The sequence below is a fragment of the Paramormyrops kingsleyae genome, chromosome 6 (genome assembly GCF_048594095.1).
Source record: "Paramormyrops kingsleyae isolate MSU_618 chromosome 6, PKINGS_0.4, whole genome shotgun sequence".
NCBI classification, from domain to species: Eukaryota; Metazoa; Chordata; class Actinopteri; order Osteoglossiformes; family Mormyridae; genus Paramormyrops; species Paramormyrops kingsleyae.
In genome coordinates this window covers 4580250-4602837 of record NC_132802.1, presented here as the reverse complement: position 1 = coordinate 4602837, position 22588 = coordinate 4580250, and the positions used below count along the sequence as shown (strand labels likewise).

At 43.9% G+C, this 22588-nt stretch overlaps 1 protein-coding gene across 1 annotated transcript; it reads right to left on the bottom strand.

The window, feature by feature from the left end:
- Nucleotides 1–1047: 1047 nt before the first annotated feature.
- Nucleotides 1048–19826, bottom strand: LOC111859148 (leucine-rich repeat-containing protein 38-like). The gene is made up of 2 exons (XM_023841606.2): nucleotides 18901–19826; nucleotides 1048–5463 (listed from the first exon to the last, which is right to left on the bottom strand). The coding sequence occupies exons 1-2, from the start codon at nucleotides 19529–19531 to the stop codon at nucleotides 5222–5224; spliced, it is 873 nt and encodes a 290-aa protein (XP_023697374.1). The 5' UTR covers nucleotides 19532–19826; the 3' UTR covers nucleotides 1048–5221.
- Nucleotides 19827–22588: the final 2762 nt, after the last annotated feature.

The following is a 22588-nucleotide window of genomic DNA, read 5'->3' as shown; positions in this document are numbered from 1 at the left end:
TTTGATGATGTCATAATTTGGGCACATTCTGATGTCATCAGTTATTCAAATTGATGTCTTTTTGACAATTTTGACTTAATATCATTACTTGTTAAACCACTGTGTATCAGCAATTATTCTTCAGTCAATGGGAATGCAGACAGAGTGGATGAATCTACTTTTTTTCAGAACTTCCAGAACAGAAGACTTGAAATAAAGTGGAACCCATTCTGTTGCAGGATAGTTACAGATGACATCAGTTTGTGTTGCAGCTGTGGCTGATCTAGGGACGTTGAGGCAGGATTTAACTCCAGGTATCTGTTCTTCTCATAAACACCAAAGGCAGACCTGGCATTTCTGACAGTAATGGTGAGTAAATGTAACAGTCAGTTAACATGGAAACATTTTTCAGTGCATTTGTAACACTAACCACAATAGCAAAAGTATTTTACACAGTATTTGTCACGTAACAGGAACTGAAACACCATAAGATGAACTCTGGTGTTTAGCACTGATTGTGTCAGTAGTAGTCAGTATCTGAAAGAATGTGACATGCCTATGAGAGTATTTAACACTGTGTGAACAGTAAACTGTAGCTACGAAACGAGGAGACAGCCTGAGTGTTAAATACTGTTTATGACAGTAACTGAGTCAGTGTGGGATGAGCACAAGTGTTTGACACTGTGACGGAAATAGTGAGTAACTGAAAGAATGTGAGATGCCTATGAGAGTATAACAGTGTGTGAACAGTAAACCGTAACCATGATGCAAGGAGACAACATGAGTATTATATACTTTATGTTGGTAACAGTGAGTAACTGAATTGCTGGGCAATAAACATGAGTATTTCACACTGTTTGTCACAGTAAAAAGGAGTAACTCAGACACTGTGAGATTAGGACCAGGCTGTTTACTGTGTTTGTGATAGTAACAGTAACTGTGAAATGACTAAGAGTGTTTCACAATGTATTTGTGGCAGAATGAGTTACTGTGTACCATGTAAATATCGTGTTATGATCCATTTACATTTCCCGTTTGCCTTTATCAGAAACACAACAGACAATGAAATATCTTGAAAAAATTTATTTTTGTCATTTTGAATTTTATAACTATGCATATACATATACATGTATACCACCATTTTACAGTGTTCATTATGTTCATAGCATAGTTATTAGGACATATATTTGCCTCAGCAAGAAAGAATTTTATTTTGGTATAAAGTGGAATATATAAGTATAAAAGGTTAATAACTTTTCTTTCAACAGTATTATTATTGTAAAATGATATTCACATACAGGACATACTCAAAATGTAGTTATTTCAGAGAGCAAGGTTAGCAAATTGCACTGCACGTAGGATTTTAAGAGCATTTTCCAGCAAATGGCATTTCACTATTAACATAAAAAATAAAATACTTTATTCGGGTTCTACAAAGAACTAATTCCAGAATCACTAAAGCAATAATCCAGAGATTAAATTCAGGACTTTGTGTGCTGTTTAGTTGGATCTGAACAGAAATCTATTTTCCTTGTCAGATTTGCAGCTGTATAATCACACTTAAGTCCCCTTGTTTTCAGGAAAAAGTGCCTTCCAATGTTAATGTGTCACTATGTTGTTTTGTAGATTCTCTGTTAATCTGGCCATCTGAAGCATCAAAGCTGATTCCAGCATTCAGAACATTCTCTAGCAGAGCACTAAACCTGATGAATGTTATATTGATTTTTTTTCAATAGTTGATTTTGATTTTTTTTTTATTAAGAAAGAGTGGTGGAAAGGGGATTGTGGCTTAGTGTTTTGGGGAATAGTTAAGTGAAATCCTATAATCTTAGTTTCAGTTGTTCCAATGAAATATCCACCTGTACAATAGGATGGAAAACTGAGAGCAGCTTTGAGCATGAGCATCAGAGAAGCAATAGACTGTAAACATTGTGAAAAAAAACAGCCCCTCCTCACTCCATGCTGTGAAAAAAATGAGGTTCTGAGACCCACAGTGGGTGGGATCACTGTCTGATTTTACCCAAAGGGAAATGATTATACAAAGCCTTCTTTCTCCTGTTACTACTCTAGCTGTTAACCACCAGCTTTCCTTGAATAACGATTATCATTACTGTCATAAGATTAGCGGACTACTTCATCCAAAGCGAGCCTTTACACAAGGACAAGACCCTTCTTGGAACTCCTGCCTTGCTACATAGTCACCAGACTAACTGCTAACCATTGCTGTTTCTTCTGAACATTAAGCTATAGTTTAATCCTCAAAATCAGTCTGTCTCATCAGAGGTGGATAGTTCAGGTCTAGAAGGTAAAAATCCAGACCAAGATTTTGTTTCGTTTCTGGACCCGAACTATCCACCTCTGAAACAGACTGATCACCTTACTCAGGTGAACGGGATCACTTTTTAACCCTTAAATATTGCTAATTTTAATCTTGGAAGAAGAAGAAACATTTCAAGAGCACGGTTTCATGCGCATGGATCCACACCCCATCTGAAAATGTTGTGCAAAAAAAGGATTTAAAGTAGCACATGCATGACCAAAAGTCAGGTACAGTAATACCGTTGAACATGCTGCAAATATGAGACATATTGAAAATCAATCAAGAGTAGCAGTGAAAATAAGAAATGAAAGCCAACCTGAACTGTAACTCTTTAGATGATGGATACAGATATATGATGGGTCTGCTGCACCACCAGCGTAAGTAACAACATATATGTACCTGAATTTATTATACGTTTTGTGCCTTGTTTTTCTTTAAATGCAAATAATTTATGAACAACTTAATTTTTGGGGGCTTGCCGACCAATCTGTAGTGAGATGGTATGTCAGTTGGGGACTTCAAACAGACATGAAGAAGTTTTGACAAATGTAGAGCTGTCATCCTGAACTGGAGCTTGGCCTTCTCCTCCTATAAAGCCAGATTAGACGCCAGTCATGTGACAGTGGGGCTTCAGATACACCCAAGCGAGAATCAATGTCACAGAGACACCATTAGCTGCTGAAGACCCCTTAGAATAGAACTAACAAACATACTCTTTGGAAATCAAGGACTCTGCTGCTTCTGTTCTTTCTGGAAGGAATAAACAAAGTCATTTAGGAGTCCAGACCTGTCGGTACGGTTTCTATGTGAAATACCACAAGTAAACGACACAGAACACAGTGTTAAACTCAGTAACTCAAAGTTCTCAACACAAAGGACATTTTTCCAACCAAAGATATTCGGCCAAGCCGATTCCCTTCCTGGAGCATGTGTAACCCCAAAAATCCCCATCTAAACCCAGCCACTGTAAGGCTGTGTAAAAATTCAGGTGCTGCATCCTTCAAAGGATAATATCTGTGTAGCCTTTGTAGGCTGTACCCAGGGTTCGAATTACGGGGGAGCTAAGGGGAGCTCGGCTCCCCTGAAAAGGACCTGGGCTCCCCTGAAAGCCTACTTTGAGACATTTAGGGGGAGCTCTAAAACACTCTCCATTTTTTGTGTCGCATATAGATTTTGATTTTCTGTACATTAAGGTTCCTGAAATAAATGATATTAAAAATGTGTCAATGTTGTGTGTTTATTCGCTCATTACATTACTATTTCCGAACACTATTTTCCGCTGTCTCCTGCTGTGACCATCCATGCGTGGCGGCTCTGCACTGAAATTACCGTATTTTTCGGACCATAAGACGCACTTTTTTTCCCCCAGAAGTGGGGGGAAAAAGTCCCTGCGTCTTATGGTCCTAATATTGCTCTGCTCACGTGCTTTAACCTTCTGGGTTCGAGTGCATTGTACAGCGTACTTTTCGCGTCTATTTCAGTTTATATCTCACTGAAATCTTAATGTAGAATAATGAAAAAACGCTGGCTTCTGTCTTTTCAAAATTACGTTAAATAAAAAAAAAAATAAAAAAAATCAAACCATGTCAGTGAACACTGACTGACGCTTGCGTTTTGAAGTAAACGGTTTACTAAGTAAACAATAGGTTTACTGTAAACCTATTCTTTTAAATGCCCGAACATGCACCAAAAGCGTTAAAGTCAGTCAGGGAGGATCGGTAAATACGGCTCCCCCGAAAGCCACTTTGTAATTCGAACCCTGGCTGTACCCTTCAATACAGTTCATGCAGTGAATCCTGGGATCTCGGTATAATAATAAAGCATGTCTAGGCTGCATTTGTAGCCAACAAGGGATGGCCGTGTCACACCACTGTCACACATTAGGTCTTCGAATGCCGCCTTTGAAAGATGCAGCGCCTGAATTAGGATGCAGCCTAACAACCCACCTCCTCCCCATCGCCACCATTGTTTTCTTAATAAAATAACAGCACAGAAAGTAGCCAAAAAGCATTGTTTCGATTCATCTTATGAATGCATGACACTAAACAGTCAAACATTTCTGCACATCAAAGAAATCGCTCACTAAATTGGACCAGATGTTTTAGGCATATCTGCTTTAAGCATATACTTTAAATGATTGATTTTACAGTACATTTAGTAATGAACAGACACTTTTTTCTTTTTAATTTGATATTTTGTATTTTTAATTTATGCGATGAAAAACTCTAGACACATTTTAATGGGACAGATTTCTAATCTGTGACTAATTATATTAGATTATCACTTTTACTAAACATTTTTAAGGAGAAAAGAAGAGGTAGTTTTGTCAAGAAAATAAAGATAAACATATACTATAAAATCTGGCACTCTTTGGAAACTTTTCCTCCACTACAAAGTCACCTGCAATGCCTATTAGAAAACCACACTTGGTCTCTGACTATCAGCATTTTCCAACTCACTAAACACTCGCATGTCACTAAATGATTCTGCGAAGTGTTTCTGGATTGCAGGCTTACTTTAGAAGCTGGTGCTTACTTTATAGATGAGCTCCAATGACTTTTCATTGTCTATCGCTAAATTGTGAGGAATCGCAGGACGTTTTTGGGATTTCAGGTAATCTCTCCCTGGCAGTTTTTGCGGTAAGGCCTGGATAAATTGTTTATTTTCAAAAAAAAAAAAAATGTGAAAGATCTCAAACCGGCCAAAGGAACCTAAATACCTTCTCTACATTGTGTAGTCTCCTTCTACACGTACCTAATTGCCCAAAATGGAACACACCTGTCTGTGCAGACAAAGCCCTCAGTGCATCGGGTGCGATTCACATGTTGTGGGTTCCTCTTTCACAGCCTCACCCAGTCCTCTGCATCAGGGTCGAAGGTTCTGTGGGTAGGACAGGGGCAACTCTGCGGATGTGTCCCCATCTCAGGCATCGTTCTCGTCATTGTCACCCTTGTTGGTCTCACTCCAGCGCTGACAACAGTGGGCCGTGGTGGCCAGGAAGAAGCTGGCCACAATGCCGGCCACTAAGACTGCTACACCGGAGAAGATGACGATGATGTAATCCATGGGGGTCACGCGACACTTCTGGAAGCTCTCCTTGGAGAGCCTGCTGAGGTCTGTCCGGTTCTCATTCTTGGAGATTATGCACTCTATGCCCTTCATGCCTACAGTGGGATGGGGTAAGGAGACACATCAGTGTGGGGGGGGGGGGGGGCAGGGTACCAGGGCGAAAGGATTAAACTGTAGAATTTTTAAGGAAACTTAAGGAATAAAGTGCTTCACTTTCACAGGCTTTCAGTCAGTCTTTGGGTCTAGCAAGGCTTTGCACATCGCAGGGGGTAGAATCACCTTTCACTGTCAATCACCCTTCTGTTTAATTCAATGTGAAGCACCACATAAAGCAAAAGAAGGACAGTCAGTGGTCTACAAAACAGCCGTACCTCATGGGTTGTCAACAGTGACCAAATTATGTCAGAGGTCTTCGGGGGGGGGGGGGGGGATGGGTTGGCAAAAGTTGTCAAGATGGTGACCCCTAATATTTTCTGTCCTATAGGGGGTCCCTTGTGAGGGATCAGAGCCTCTTCACCTCGGACACTAGTCATCAGATCTAAATAGTTATTATAACAGTTCTTAATTGTTATTATATGTCATTTATATTATATTTGTCATAACTGTGATAATTCTGGCCCACACATCACATCCACAAGCACATCTCAACAGAAAAGTGTACTTTACAGTCTACGATGTTCCCAAACGGAGTTATGGTTAACCAATATTGTTATTGCTCTTCTTTTAAGCATTATGTTAAAGTTCTATTTTGTGAGACGCGAATGCTGATAGAGCGTCACGAGTTGTGTAGGCAGATGGCGAGATCACAGCACGGGGAACGCGCCCTACCGGCGACCGCGCCCCACCGGCGACCGCGCCCCACCGGCGACCGCGCCCCACCGGCCCCCCTCAGACTGTCAGGCCAACAGCGGCGATGTGAGACTGTGCGGCAGATGTTGCCGTGACAGCGTGGAGACGGACGGCCCACAAGCACCAAAGCCAGTAACAGGAGTAACCTCTGAAACGCTGCATGACACTGACCTTGTGCCACGGACTGGGACAGCTCAGTAGAGGCTGGTGGATTTTTTCTCTGTGCTCTGACGAGCACAAGGGGACCCCCTGCTGAACTGCCTTTACACACAGGGTCACTTTGGAGAGAGAAACATTTCTATAGGCAAGGAAGTTCCATAAGACCAATCTGCATACTGTCACTGTTGAGTTGGTATTTACTATTTACCATGGGGCAGTTTGATGCTGACTCCGGGGGTCCGTCTCAGCATTTTATTTGCAGTAACACCTAGAATTGTTTAGTAAAGAACACAGCAATCAGCCATAATATTAAAACCACTGGGAGGTGAAGTGAATAACATTGATATGTTAGAAGCAGGAAGATTGGGCAAGTATAAGGATCTGGATAAGGACAACTAGGTCTGAGCATCTCTGAAATGGCAGGTCTTGTGGGAAGAAGGCAAGCCAGCGGAGGCAGAGTGATGCTCTGGGCAATGTTCTGGGAAACCTTGGGTCCTGGCATTCATGTGGATGTCAGTTTGACACCTACCACCTACCTAAACATTGTTGCAGACCAACTACACCTCTTCATGGCAACAGTATTCCCCAATGGCAGTGGCCTCTTTAAGCAGGATAGTGCATTCTGTTCAGGAATGGGTTTGAGGAACATGCAAAAGAGATCAAGGTGTTGATTTAGCCTCCAGATTCCCCGGATCTCAATCCGATTGAGAATCTGTGAGATGTGATGTTCAAACAAGTCCGATCCATGGAGACCCCATCTCACAACTTACAGGACTCACAGGATCTGCTGCTAATGTCTTGGTGCCAGATACCACAGGACACCTCCAATGGTCTTGTAGAGTCCATGCCTTCACAGGTCAGAGCTGTTTTTACAGCACGAGGGGGATCTACACAAAATTAGGCAGGTGGTTTTAATGCCATGGCTGATTGGTGGATGCGACTGTGGTTTTCTTCAAACTGCCTTATTAGTTTCCAACAAATTTAGAGCTCAAGAAAATTAAAGAACATTCCGTTTAGCTATATAACCCGTTGATGCAGCTGTTTCCTAGATACCTCAATAGTGTACATCTACAGCCATGGGGTTCAAGCAACAACGTAAGATGCTGCTCACACTGCGAATTAAGATTAATGTAAACAGTAACAGTAGCTGAACATCAGGTGACCCAGCTGAATGGGAGCAGGAACACATTAGATTGTGTCTAAGCCTTTCTTAATGTGCCTGGGGGGGGAGGGAAATACCAAAATGGGCTATTCAATCTCTCCTCTTCTGAAATGTCCGACACGTTCTTGCTATTTTGGACTCATGTGATGTTCTTCTACTACCTGCATGGCTGCTCACATGGACAAACCAGCCCTCTTATCTTTTTTTTCATTCAAGATAAATTGTAAACAAGTAATTATATCAAGTTGCTGGTTAATTTAATTCACCTGTGGGTTTGATTCATGTGCTTTATATTCAGTTTTTATTCATGTGATAGTTTTTCATGAGCAGCAGATACAGTCATTCTTTGTTTTTGTGTATCGTGTATGGAAGGGTTATTGGTCTTTTAGCCTGTGTGTGTGCCCATGTTATTATAGCCAAATTATATACACTGTGACAATTCAGTGAGGTATTACCTGCTTTTCATTAGCGGTGTTGTAAAAGCATGTACTCATCCTTTCTAATGACTTTCTATGCCGGTGTAACAATAGCTAATCAACAAACCAGCCCTGCAAATGGGAAAAGTTACTGGGTGCTAATTGCTATGGTTTTGGCAAATAGCCTCAATGTTTGAGTCCCCGGGGGGGGGGGGGGGGGCTTTGCAGTTTGCCGCAGTTGACTTGTAATTTGTCTTTGATAAAACTGACGAAAAAGAAACAAGCAAAACTTGTGGATTGCACAGTTCACCGTAAAAAGCATCCCCTGTGAGAAGAGGCAGCGCTGTGATGTAGAGCTTCGCACTGTTGCCTCGTCAGGGTTCGAGTCCCCACCATGGCTCCATGTGTGTGTGGAGTTTGCATGTTCTCCCCATGCCGTCGTGGGGTTTTCTCTGCGTACTCTGGATTCCCCCCACAGTCCAAAAACATGCTGAAGTTAACTGGTCTCCATATTGGCCATAGGTGTGTGACTGTGCCCTGTGATGGGTTGGCGTCCCATCCTGGGTTGTTCCCTGCCTTGTGCCCTGTGATGGGTTGGCGCCCCATCCTGGGTTATTCCCTGCCTTGTGCCCTGTGATGGGTTGGCGCCCCATCCTGGGTTGTTCCCTGCCTTGTGCCCTGTGATGGGTTGGCGCCCCATCCTGGGTTGTTCCCTGCCTTGTGCCCTTAGGCTCTGGGCCCCCAGCACCCATGAAAAGGACAAGCGGTTACAGAAAATAGACAGATGGATAGAAGATCGTGACTAAATTCAGGACTATTATCTCACTCTACTGTATACTGAGAGTCATACAGCCCAGATTCTACTGGAAGGAGCAGGCAGACAGAAAGCAATATAGTTACATGCAGAGTAAGCATACATATTAAAAGTACAAACAAGCAAATGCACAAGAAATGAGTGTTATCTGTTTCTTTGAAAGCTGAATCAGAGAGAGAGAGAGGAAGGCAAAGTGGTCACTCCAGCAACACCGCCTTTACCAAAATAACCCAAGTCGGGGGGGTCGGATCACCTGACTGAGGGAAACCTGATTTTCTCATGGCGTGTTCTTGGGGGAAGCAGGCTGCATGGCGGTTAATGACGCTGGCATTTGACTGGAAAGGTTAGCCTTCATGTCTCGGGCTGGGCTGGGTCGTTTTACCCTTGAGCAAGGCAGTTAACCTGAATTGCATCAGTAATTATTGAGGAGCTGCTGTCTGCCTGGGCCTGATGTAACTATTTACACCAGGGTAAGGAGAGGAGCTTGGGGAAACTGAGGAGACTTGGTGAACCTTGGTGTTTAAACAGTGATGTGCTGTGTGTACGAATAGCAATGTGGGACCCCAGCACTGGAGGTAACACTGACTAATTTAACTTTTACAATTCATTTTCAAGATGAATTGAATTTAAGGAAACTCAAAACGCTGCAATGGGTTGGTGCCCCGTCCTGGGTTGTTCCCTGCCTTGTGCCCATAGGCTCTGGATACCCCGTGACCATGAATAGGACAAGCGTGTACAGAAAATGGATGGAGAAATGGAGTGATGGATGGATGAACCAAAAAAGTAGTCACTATTAATACACATCAAAAATAGCCCACGTTAATACTTCTGTCAATATTGTGCTGCGAATTTTGCATGTGTATTGCAATTATAAATTATTTTCCTTGGCTTTTTGTTATTAAGAATAAGCATCATTATTTACATCAGCCAAACAATTCAGGCAAAGCCGTAGTTTCTGGTTTAAAGACGTCGTCCATGTGATTGGCGCCCAACCCCCTCTAATAAAAGGTCACTCAGCAGTTTAAACGCTATTTATTCCTGAATGACAGGAACACATGACGCAAGACCATGTGTGCAAGTGTATAATTTATTTCTGAAATTGATTTGGTTCTTTTTTGGAGATTAGAACTTTAATAAGAAGTCTCACTGTGCTCCGTTTACATCACTGGAGTAATTTTTAAATAAGATCTGGCTTGAAATTCCCCTGTTGCCCCCATTGCTCTGTATATCAATGAGCTGTTTGTTTAAATTTCCAGTTTGATAACAGCTTCAGTTTTGGCTCGGAGGAAGGACAAAACCGTGAGAGACCAGATACAGACACTCACCTTCAGTCAAATGCAAATGAGTTTAACAAGCACACAACAGCCTTAAATGACACAAAGTCATTATTTTTTCCTGAGAAGTTATATACTGTAGGATATTCACATTATGATCACTTACTAGGCTCTTACAGGTAAAATGAAATTCAGTGTTTTAACAATAGAATAAAAGAATAGACTGTATTTACTTTAGTTGACACACTGTATTATCATACTCAGGATTCTTAATCCTCTTTGTGAGGCTGACGCTTTCAGACTCCCGTTCACACAAGAAATCTTAATGCAAATCTATATTAATCCATTATAAACCTAAAATTAGCTACAACAAGAGTGTTGCGGTAGTTTGCAAAAACCCTGCAGTCTATTTACAAGGTAATAAAACTGTTACATACATATGAATGCGTGTGCATGTGTGTGCAGACTTGTCTTGAATAGAAAATCTCACTCCAGCCAGCGGATCAAAGTTGACAACCCTGCGAACTGGAACGAAGGAAGAAAGCGAGAGACGATTGACTGAGTGGGAGTCGTGGTTTTGGGGAAAACAGGCATGCGATTGCAGCATCTCCTCCAGCAAAAACAGCACGACCTTGCAGCCCAGTCAAAATGGAGACTGTCTTCAAAAAAGCAGGCAGGGAGGCCGTCGTGCTCCAAAGACACATGGAGCGAAACAAAACTAAAAGATAAAAGCACGTCACCCGTAAAAGCATGAAGGGCAGTTATGATCGCAGTTCTACAAACACCTTTAGCACGGGTAATGTTCGGTGTTTGACTAAGACCCTATTATCAGCATGGTGTTCTGTGCTATTTTGAGGACTGTTTCAAACACAGGCTACCACTGACTGCCAAAAGCTGTTTGACGTCATCGGCAGTGCTTTGTGTATCAGCAGGGGACGGGGGCGGGGGGCTCGGATGAGTCAGGCAGACCAGGAGGGGTTTTCCACCGGCAGGGGATCCGGTGACTTAAACCTCCCCCGTAGTTCTCTGCACATGGATGTCCTCTTAGTGTGGCGGGGGTGACCGCAGGGGCTGATACCAGTTAGGGGGGTTTAAGTCAAATATACACACATACAGAGGGCATGTCCTTTGCTATTTTTAGGTCTTGTGACAATCTATTTATACTAGCATTATAATTAAGACTGCAACATTTACCTGCCATCCCACCCATGGTGGACCCCGGCCTTGTGTCCTCTGCTGGACAGATTGATATCAAACATTTATTACATAAACAGCTTTCATATTCTTACTTATTCTTAAATCCCATCATTTTTTTATTCATCTATTTGATTCCTGGTATGTCTGTTTTATCACGGCTTAAAGCATAGAGTACAGAAGAACGTTTTGAACCCAGGTGATCATTGGTGAAATTCCGTGTGGAGAACACATACCTGACCCATGGTGGGATTATCATTTAGAACCTTGTAAACACAAGCTCAGGTCCCAAAAACATTGTGCCCCCGATCATTTACGCCGCCTCCTGCTGGCGGGGTTTCCTCCGCAAACGCTGCCATCATCGCTGATTATCACACCACATTAGGCTCCGGCTAAAACGCCACTGCTGCCGTATCCAGTTCTGGCTTCACTGTAGGAGGTGGTCCTGCTACTGAGCTTGCAGTGGCTACAGGCAGAGGTATGTTGTCACTGGGATCCGGTTCAGTGTCGCCTTGAATTATGTATAGCATTTGTTCATCCTTAACCCAAGAGCACTGCAGACAGCTCTGTATCATGTTTACACTGGTTAACCTCCTAAATAGTTTATGCAAGAAATTTGAGGTAGACTGAAAGCTATTTCAAACAGCTACCTCTGCCTGACTGCAATTGCTGTCGGTCTCAAAATATTACCAATCACATGCGCACGTCAGGAGGGTATAATTGCATAATTTTTCAGAGAGAAGAAGGATAAGCGTGTGCTCATACAGAGATCACGTCATTATTTGTTATAGAAAAAAGGGAGTTGCCTTACTGAAATGCAATTATTCTACTAATTGGTTTAATTAACAAAAATGAAGTGCAGCTATATTTACAGTGGTTTGATTAAATCTGAGTAGAAATAAGACAGCATGTCACATACTATAGTGTGTATCGTATTGTCACATACTATAGTGTGTATCGTATTGTCACATACTATAGTGTGTATCGTATTGTCACATACTATAGTGTGTATCGTATTGTCACATACTATAGTGTGTATCGTATTGTCACATACTATAGTGTGTATCGTATTGCCACATACTATAGTGTGTATCGTATTGCCACATACTATAGTGTGTATCGTATTGTCACATACTATAGTGTGTATCGTATTGTCACATACTATAGTGTGTATCGTATTGTCACATACTATAGTGTGTATCGTATTGTCACATACTATAGTGTGTATCGTATTGTCACATACTATAGTGTGTATCGTATTGTCACATACTATAGTGTGTATCGTATTGTCACATACTATAGTGTGTATCGTATTGTCACATACTATAGTGTGTATCGTATTGTCACATACTATAGTGTGTATCGTATTGTCACATACTATAGTGTGTATCGTATTGTCACATACTATAGTGTGTATCGTATTGTCACATACTATAGTGTGTATCGTATTGTCATGCTTATTTTCTATGCAACACCATGCAGAGACATTTTATGGGTGTTTCCATCTGCTGTAAAAACTTTGGAAATCAGGTCATTCTACCTGTGGCCACGTGATTGATGGCAGAAAACCCTACAGGAGATGCTGTTACACGCTTGACCGTGGTACTTCATCTGAAATGCAGAATATATGTGGGAAAAAGGAGAAAGTCAGTGACTTAAATGAAAACGCTACAAGGAGTAATACAATTGTATTATGTCAGTCTATCACTGTATCCATCTTCAAAGAAGAAAACAGAAAATGATAAAATCAGATATTAGGAGGAATATCCTCTCTTGTAATGAAACTAGGACAGTAACTATGAAACTAGGAATCATCTGTAGCAAAACTACTGAGTCATCAGGATATACATACAATGCTGGGCTAGATTTGAGTCCACAGCCCAAAGACTGTGAGCTGTAATGCCCCCCCCCCCCCCCAATGCGACACAGCAAGACTCATCCTGCACACCGGGAGCTGCAGCCAACACCTCTGCCTACTGAAAACAAAAAGTAAAGATGAGTAACTAGTCAAATAGCCATTTAAGACACGCCCACTTCTTCTGCAAATCCCACCTACTAGTTCCTGCAAGGATGGGAAGAAACTGGAGCAGGGCTTTGTTTCTTATGGAGCCCACTGGCTGTAGAAATGAAACAATGTTCACATGTGGAGATAAATGACCAATAAATAGCCGGTCCAAGAACAGAGGGATTAGCCATCTATAAGAGAACCACCATGTACACAAGCACACGGGTTTATCTCGGGCCACGCTGCTGCACGGAATTATTCTCCCAGTTTTTAAAATGAGGTTGACACACCTATGCCGTATTTCCTCAGCTGTGTTTGCCCCAGCAGTTCTCTTTTCCGATTGGCTTAATATAAGCCCCGCCCCCCTGCAAAGCTAGACGGCGATATATGTCGGTACCCTGGTGCGAGGCCATCTGCTGCACGGCCAGCACCTGCTTCCAGCAGCTACAGCGGCCCTCATCTGCCCTTCATATTTTTATTGCTTCCGTCAATCTTTACCATTGACCTTTATAAAGAGTTTGTGGGGACATCTTACTTTTTGCCCTTATATTCTCTACCTGAGTGTTTTTAATTCCCTTCATAAATAACCAGAACATCCTGCATGTAAATAGCCATCCACTATAAATACATTTTGATCTGAGTGATGTGAGCATATCTATGTCTTCAAATTCAGCTATTGAATCTTCCAGCTATTTATTTTAATCTGAGCTGTCTTTTATTAGTGCACGGATTCTAACCACTGAGAACCAAACACGGACAGACTAGAAAATAGGATATTCTGCTTCTCGGTCACTGAAAGGAGCAGCTTGAAATAAACGTCCAACAAACCTAAAAAAAAAAGAGACTTCTGCTGAATGAAAATGTGACTTAATATTCAGCACAATTATTCAGCAGATGTGATGAATCACATTTAAAACACATGGTGCAACCACACCGGACCAGAAAAAGCTCCAGGTGAGAATTTGATTCAAAGGGATGACACAACAAAGAACCGTGGATTTAAATAATGACACTGCAAGCTAAAAAAATCCATAACGATGGGGAAACAGGTTAAAGATGGGGATTGCTTACTCACTGTCATTACAGCAAGCATTCCGATGTATAAGGCAGGAGATTCATCCGCTTCTACAGCTTTTAACCATCAATGTTCTTGAGGTACATCTCAAGCTGACTGGCCCTTGAAATCGTTTAACATTTAATCGCATAACTGGCAATAGATTGCAATGCATCTATTGCTTCTTCAAATGAGTTATTGTACCAGAATAATTTATTGGTACCTCAGAAATCTTCCTCCAGGTATTTGAAGCAGTGACTTTTAGATTAGCAATCCATAATATTCGTCATTATATACAGTACGTAACATACATCAACAGTGTGCAAAAGTCTTAACATAAGAAAATTATGTTAAAATGATCTTCATGTTGGTGTAAAACTATGAAATTATGTCTGTCAATGCTGAGTCATTCAGAAAGGTCCCCTAAAGCCATTGCAGTATTTACAGCAACCATCCAATACAGACAAGTCTTTGCTGACTTTTCCACTATGTATGACTGATCAATGCCTCATTGAGTTAACTAATTCCACTAATTAATTAATTGAGTTGATGCTGAATTTTAACAAATACATGGAATGGCTGAGGACCCCCTGAGGAGAGGGTTGGGGACCAAACCGATGTTCATCTAGTCGTCCAACGAGATATCTGGAGCAAATAAGAAATTCTTGTGAATTTATTTTGCCTTTATTCTTTGTCTTCCTTGGGGGGGGGGTAAAGGGCCGGTGTGTGTGCAGGGTTTTGGGGTAACCTTTAGGTCAGCTGTTCGAACCCAGGTGTGAGGACTCTTCAGCCAATCAGTCCTCTAATTAGTAATCTAATTAGAGTTGCAGTGAAAACCCACACACACTTGTATTCTAATTTTAAATTGTGTTTTATTCTGAGCAACTATACACTGACTACCCAGATAAACAGTTTCAAAATTTATCTAAAACTGTCTAAGACTTTTGCACAGTAGTGTGTAGGGTATCCATGCACTCCGGTGCTTTTAATTCAGAAGTTCTTGTGATTATTGGCAGAAGTGGAAAGTTCAGGTGCAGAAAGTACAAATCCAGACCATGATTTTGTTTCAACCAACCAGTTGAAACCAACTATTCACAGAGTACTCAACTAGTTGGCTGAAACAAAATATTGGTCTGGATTTGAATTTTCTGAACACAAACTTTCCCACTCTGATTACTAGTATAGTTATTCTATTTGTTTTTTTTTTTTTACTTAAGAAATGCAATTAAAAAACTAGTAAATTGGCATTTCTAAATTGCCTATAATGTGTGAATATGTGTGCCCTGTGATCAGGGGGCATACCTAGAAATTCTGGGACCCCTGAAAATATTTCAGCTGTTCCAGGGCTCCGGAAACTTCCAGGGTATCCCATCCCATCCAAGGTGGCCCTGCCTTATGCACTCAACGTCAGGGATTAGACTCCAGATTTGGTGTGACCTACACTGGTTAACTGGATAATAATCACTCAATGTACTGCAGTGCGGTCCACCTTGAGCAAATGACTGCCTACTCACTGAACCGACACACTGCATGACACTGGGAAGAGTGCAACATGCCCACCTCCCCTGCATCAGCATTCTGTAAGCTGCCCCTTTAACATGAGGCAAGGACATCCAATCTGTTACATAGCCCTTGTCATCTAATATAAACCCCAGTGTAATCTCATGCTTTGGAACCTGACCAAGGTCAGTGCTCTGATACGCATGTCCAGCCATGTCAAGACACCCTTTCATGGACCTGTGTGTTTATGTTACTCGCTCACGCACACATGCACTGGTACAGTCTGCCCTTCACTCCTCGCCAAACTGCATGATATTGCCCATTATTGAGAAGTGTTTTATTTTATGAATAAAATGAACTCCGCAGCTCTACAATCGATCATTACTGTTCATCACGGACTGTGCCTGTAGCCCGTTAGACAATTTTCATCGCGAGTGAGACGTCACAATGCGTTTCATGTGCTTTTTATGGCTATTTTACATTTTCCACCAAAAACAGAGCGATATTAATTTGTGTCAAAATATAAACTCAGGCACCTGAAATGAATCTCGTTGTACTGTCATCTTGAATCTGTTAACTCTAATGATTATAAGACTAGTGACCAGTGGATGCAGATGTAGAGAGGGAGGCTTCTTTAGATCAGAGGGTGCCTATATTTTACTGTTATGTGTAGGAACATGTTATATAACTCTAAGCCCATTGCTGACACAAATATCGGCTTCTATAAACTGCTTTACATATTTTAATGGTCTCCGCTGGGCACGTCTGGCGTTCTGGTCGAGGTTTGCTCTTACCATACTTTATGTTCTCCCTGTTCTTTGGCAACAACATGCATTTTGGTCGACATTACAAAGAATGACACAATGAGTCGCACTTCTTAAAAGCTTGTCTCTGTGTGTCCTCGCACCATGCGGACGCGCTGGAACGCTTCTTTGCAACTTGAGTTTGATTCTCACACGTCTTTGCCGAGACCCAGGAGGAACGAGCGAGGGAATATGCCTCAGACTTTAAAGAAAATGGAACCTAATTTAAGGTTCCCTCTTCCAGTACCAGAAGGATCTCTGACTCAGCAGGTACTCAGCTTAAATAGTCCAGGTAACATATCCAGCAGTATAACCCACCAAACAAGAGAATTCAGTCTCTTCGGGTAAGAAATTGATTGTATTGTTTACTTTAAACCATCCTTGTGTTTCACGTTATTAATTTCCTAGTTATTTTTTAAAGCAAAATCTGAAATATTAATCAGTGGAAACAGATCAGCTTAAGCCTGGCAGCTGCTGGAGTGAAGTGTGGAGTTTAAGGTCTCGCCCTGTCAGTCTTCGGCCTGGTGTGCATCCCAAACGTTCTTCACACACCTTGCCTGACTGCACGCTTGTCATGGCTCTTGGAGAGCTTCCTTCTTGATCTCATTAAGCTTCAGTCTTCCCCTGACAGTGCTTTTTACACAGAGGATCAAACATGCGCACGCAACAGCTCCTGCGCATCGCACTACAGCACATTGCGGGACAATGGAGTGTCAGACAGGAGGCGGGTTTGTTGAAAGTCAAATATCTTCAATCATGTGACTTTTTTCCCTGTTATTTTGAGCATGATTAAAGCACACAGCCTATTACGCAATAGGGTGTGGAGCAGGAGTCCAGTTTCTTATTAGTCAGTTATGGCTAATTGTTTCCTCTTTCTTTGAGCACGATTAAAACACCCGGCTCAGTTTGTATCGATCCCATCTGCATCCTGGTGTTGTTCTCTGCTCATGTTACCCTCATACTGGTAATAAACTGAGTCCATCTGCAGGCAGGATACCAGAGAATAAATAGCCATGAAATTAAATTTAGGCTAAAGCAGAATCCCTAATTTGAAAATAGCTTTATATTAGACTTAGTGTTTTTTTTCCCACAATGTTATGACACTAGTCTAATGCATTATCGAAAAAAACTCCCACAGTTATTCACGCATCCTTTTGTTATGCTGTGCTGTCATTAGGTGCTTAGACAGCTTTTTCCAATGTGATTTAGATAACGATTATATGCTCATTTATACAGCATGGCATGTCACGGGAGTGACAAAACGCAAATTACGTCCTGAGACCTCGTCCTAGAGCCAGAGTTACTGAACCCTGTTCCTCTCAGGGCCCCTCGCTTCAATATATTAATAAGGAGTTTCGGATTTAAATGGAACACGAGAGAAAGGGACAGAGAGACAGAGAGAGAGAGAAAGAGAGAGAAAGAGTCGTTGAGTTTGAAGAAAGCCAAATTAGCAAGAGGAATCTTTCACTTCAGAACTTGGTAAGTAAAACGCAGTCGTTTAATGAGACGTTTATACTGACTAACAGGAAAGCTTGATTTCTCCAGCGGTTATATTAACTGTCCTCTCAAATTTTTATTCCGATAAAAAACTCCTTTCACTAACAGACGCCTTAGAATCGTGCCGGTGTGGACATGTGCCACCGTGCCGTTAGACGCTTTGCTGAGCACAGAATTACAATCTTTCATTCCACGTCTCACCACCGCGATATGAGTCTCCTGTGTTTTTATCCAACTTCCCATCTGTCAGAATAAATGTTGGAAATCTAAATTAGGCACGGCCGTGTAAAGATAACAGTTGTGCTGCTGCTTGTGAGTAGAGGCAGGGAAAGTGAGAGAGCGGGTGTCGTCCTGCTTCTGTCCTCCTGTAAGCGGCGACTTCCAGCAGCAGGACACGGGCAGGGTCTGAGACCCCCGCGCCCATGCCGCTGCCCGGGCACCCAGGCAGATAAACACTGCCCCCCCCCAAAGCAGCTGATCCCCCACATTGCACACCAGTGGGTGACTCCGGGGGAAGGGATCGCTCTGCTGATGGGGGGTGGGTGATTTACACACGAGGGCAGGGTTTGGAGATGCATGGGGGATGCCGGATCGGGCCCCCCCCCCGCAGCAGAGCATCTCCCGAGAAAGTGCTGGGGGTGCAGGGATGGGGTTTTCATTCGATTCAAAGAACGAGGAAACCCTGAGCTTTGGGAACGAGCCCCTTCACACGGCAAACAAGCCAGAGTAATCTAGGATGACACTCCCGGGGGGGCAGCAGGTTAGGGGTCCGGCGGGCTGCAGGACAGACACGTAAGAGGCTTACCTGTAGGAAGCTTCAGCGTGTTCTCAGACAGCCATGTGAACAGTTTGATGAAGCTGCAGTTACACACCCAGGGGTTCCCCTCCAGACGGACCCGCCGCAGCGAGGGGAGGCGGCTCAGCACCCGGACATCCAGGCAGGACAGGGCGTTCCCCTGCAGCTCGAGTTCCCACAGGGACGTCAGGCCCTTGAAGGCATCCTCGCTCACCTTGCTCAGGAGCGAGTTGTTCCCTAGGCGTAGCTTGATGAGGCTGCGCGACTCGCCGAACGTCCCCGGCGGGATCTCCGTCAGGTTGTTGCAGCTGAGGTCCAGGAAGACGAGCCGGGAGGAGGTGCTGAGCGTGCCGGGCTCGATGCGCGACAGCAGGTTGTTACGGAGGTCCAGGTGGACCAGGTCGCTGTAGAGGATCAGGAAGTCGGAGGGGATCCCGGTTATGGAGTTGTCGGAGAGCACGAGGCGGCGGACATCCAGGGGGAGGGGGTCCGGCAGGCTGCTCAGCTCACGGCCGCTGCAGTTGACGGTGTGGGGGTCCGGGCACAGGCAGCGGCTCGGGCAGCTGTTTTGCCCCCAGGTCGGCATGGTGGAGGAGAGCAGAGCGAGGAGTGACTGGAGCCAGCGAACACATGGCAACATTGTCGAGGGGGGGGGGGAATCGGAGGGAAGAGGAAGAGGGGATTCGGGTGGATGGGGATGAGGGGGGTTAGGGTTAGGGGGAGATTAGGAAAGGGGAAGGGGGGGAGGGGGAGCGAGTGGAGGAAGGAGAATCAATTCCCAGGCTGACGCATTCTTTCCATCCCCAGAGATTACGATCTAGCGGCGGAGCGGGGGCTTCAGGCACAGGGAGCTGCACCCGGACACCGTTTTCTGCGAGATCATGTAGCGAGCGCTTGGGATCGCATCACTGCCTGCCGCTTTTGAAGGAGTTAGGGGCGGGGCGACGCCGTGCTGCCAGCGGAGGGAGGGAGGGAGGGGGGGGGGGAGGGAGGGAGGGAGGGGGACGGGCGCAGAGGTAAACAAGTCAGCAGAGCGGGGAGTGGGAAAGACCGGGGGCAGGCAGAGCGTGGGGGGTGTGGCGCAGGAGGGGAGACTGTCTGCGTATGCGTGTGGGTGTGCGCATTCGTGTGTGCATGCGCGTGTGTGCATGCGCGTGTGTGCATGCGCGTGTGTGCGTGTGCATCTCTGCATGTGTGTGCGGGCGAGTGTGTGCTTGGGGGGGGGGGAGGAGTCTCCATTCGGAAGGGAATGTCCATCTAGTTTCTAAATCGGTCTGGGAAGGCTGATGATGCTCGCTGCTTTTGCGAGCTCCCCTGGTACAAAAGGACGCTCCAGACGGCAGGGGTGGGGGGCTCTTCCATTATTCTCCAGCCCTAGCAGAGCAGGATGGGATGCCTGCCAACCCCAGGGAATCCGATTCGACACACACTTGTACAGATTGCCAGTACGGTGTGATGAGCAGCCATAAGCGGTGGTCACACTGAGTCTGCCTTCCTCTCCGGCTCCGGCGTCCCTTTGTTCCATGGCGCGGAGTCCGACAAAAGAGGCAGTGCAGCTCTGTTGCCATGGTGATGGATGTTAAACATCTACGATGGAATCATTGGGACCCAGATAGTTATCCTGGAGGTGCAATAAGATGGGTGGTGGTGAGTCGTTGGGAGGCATCAGATAGTGTCTAAAGAACACTGTCCCCGTTAAGCGGAGGCTCAAATGCTTATCCTCCAGCTAGCATTTCGATCGGCACATTTCCATCCACCCCGACCATGACTTTCCCTTGTTTTTCAAGAATATGAATTTGGAATATAGTTTATGACTATATATAGTATAGTTTTTGCCATTTTTTTGTGTGCTGTGCTAGTGTGAAAAGGAAAGAAAATACCTCTTTTCAGAGCCAAACTAGTCAACGGAAGGAGAAATTAGTCTGTCTCTGTTAGCCTTCTGCACCACACACTGCAGCTAATTAATTTAACTGAAGCTAGCGAAGATACTGATTTAAAAGAGAATTTGATAGCACATAGGATGTAGCACAGAATGATCCTTATGCTGACATGTTTCAAAGGGAAAACAATATTTTTATAGTTTCCTGCACACCCTGCTATTGCATTCAGAGACACATTTTTAGAGTTGTCTTGTTATGCAGCTTTAAGATGAACGTGAGCAATATAGGTGACCTTTCTTGCTTCAGAATCGACATCACGTTGCTCGCTTTGTGTAGAGTTGTAGCACATTTTCTACCTCTGCTTAAATATCGAATGCAGGACGGAGCTTGACTACAGTACAGGATATGGAATAAGGCAGCCCTGTATCTCCAACAAAGGCTGCAGCCGAGTGTGTTTCAGCAGTAAAATTAGGGTGAATCTCACATGGAGCATGAGGTTGAGGCTGGTAAGAAGGCATTACACTACCAACACCGCAGGTGAGAATTCGGATACCACCAGGCCCTGTTATCAGATAATCGAGCCCTCTGTGGTTCAGGGATACAGGAGCAGGGCCAGTGGTCTTGGCTTCCTCTGCGGGCTGGATGCTGTGAACCGTAGAGTCTGGCTGGGCTGCCAGGTCGCTGTTGGGTCCGAGGGCTGGCGAACGCGCCCTGGCTCAACTTCAAAGGCAGCATGGCAGAAAAAGCCCAGGATAACCTTCTGCTCTAGCATTTGCCAGTCCCCCATGTGCACTTGGCTGTTGGGGGTGTGGGGGGGGGGGCACTTCTGCTCCAGGCTGGGCAGTGACACCCCTAAGCGGACCTAACCCCCACCAGCAGGACCGGAAGTGACTTAGGCCGTCGTTTATGAATAATGTGCATTGTCAACAACAGCACCGACAGCTTCCCAACTAACAGGGAACGTCCCCAGAACTTCAGCTACCGTTCTGTGAAGGTCTTCTCAAAATTGGCAAAGAACGTTCTTACTGTAACATTAAAGGAACGTTATTGCCGTGCTTAAAATTTTAACAAAGGTTCTGTCAGTGTCAGCATGAGAACATTAGCTGAACATCCTTTAAACACAATCAATGTTTAAAAATATTGTTTTGTAATAAAATACTGTTTCACAGAAGTGCTATATGCATTTATTGCCAACAGACCATCCAGCCTTTAACCCATGACCTTTGTGGTGTAAACAGTGTTACACCTTCTCCATCATGCCCTGTGCATGCTTTTATATTGTCAGCCTTTGTTACAGTAGTACTTGTAATCAGGGGGGGCATAAGGTGGGGGAAAATTAGGAGAATTCCAAGGCCCCTGAGTGACAGGGGGGCTAGAAAATTTGGAAAATGGCTGGATTGGTCTGGACTGGGGGGCCCAATATCTCTAGCACTGCCCCTTGTTGTAGTAGTGGGATAGCATACTGGGATCAGCATCAGGAACACTGGACACTTTGAACGTTTCCATTATTTAATTGTAATGTTCAATAAACATTCCTAGAACAAAAAATTGTTAGCAGGGTCTACTTGTCACAAAACAAATAGATGCTATTGGATGACTGCTTGTTAAACAAATGACTGCTTACCCTTACAAATCATGTACCTAATGAAAACTGAAATGTCCCAAATGATATACAGGTTGGTTCAGCATTCATGCTAATGTGTTTCACCATTATGCTTAATGCTACGTCCCACGAGGGAACTCATGACGGCTATTTGTCTGAGCGCCTGCTTCTATCTTTTGTCAGAATGACAAATAATGTAATTTGGTGCCGCGTA

Coding starts and splice junctions, on each gene's coding strand:
- LOC111859148 (XM_023841606.2), bottom strand. CDS start 19,531: ATGTTGCCATGTGTTCGCTGGCTCCAGTCACTCCTCGCTCTGCTCTCC. Junction 5,464..18,900: donor CACGCTGAAGCTTCCTACAG/GTAAGCCTCTTA, acceptor ATCCCACTGTAG/GCATGAAGGGCATAGAGTGC.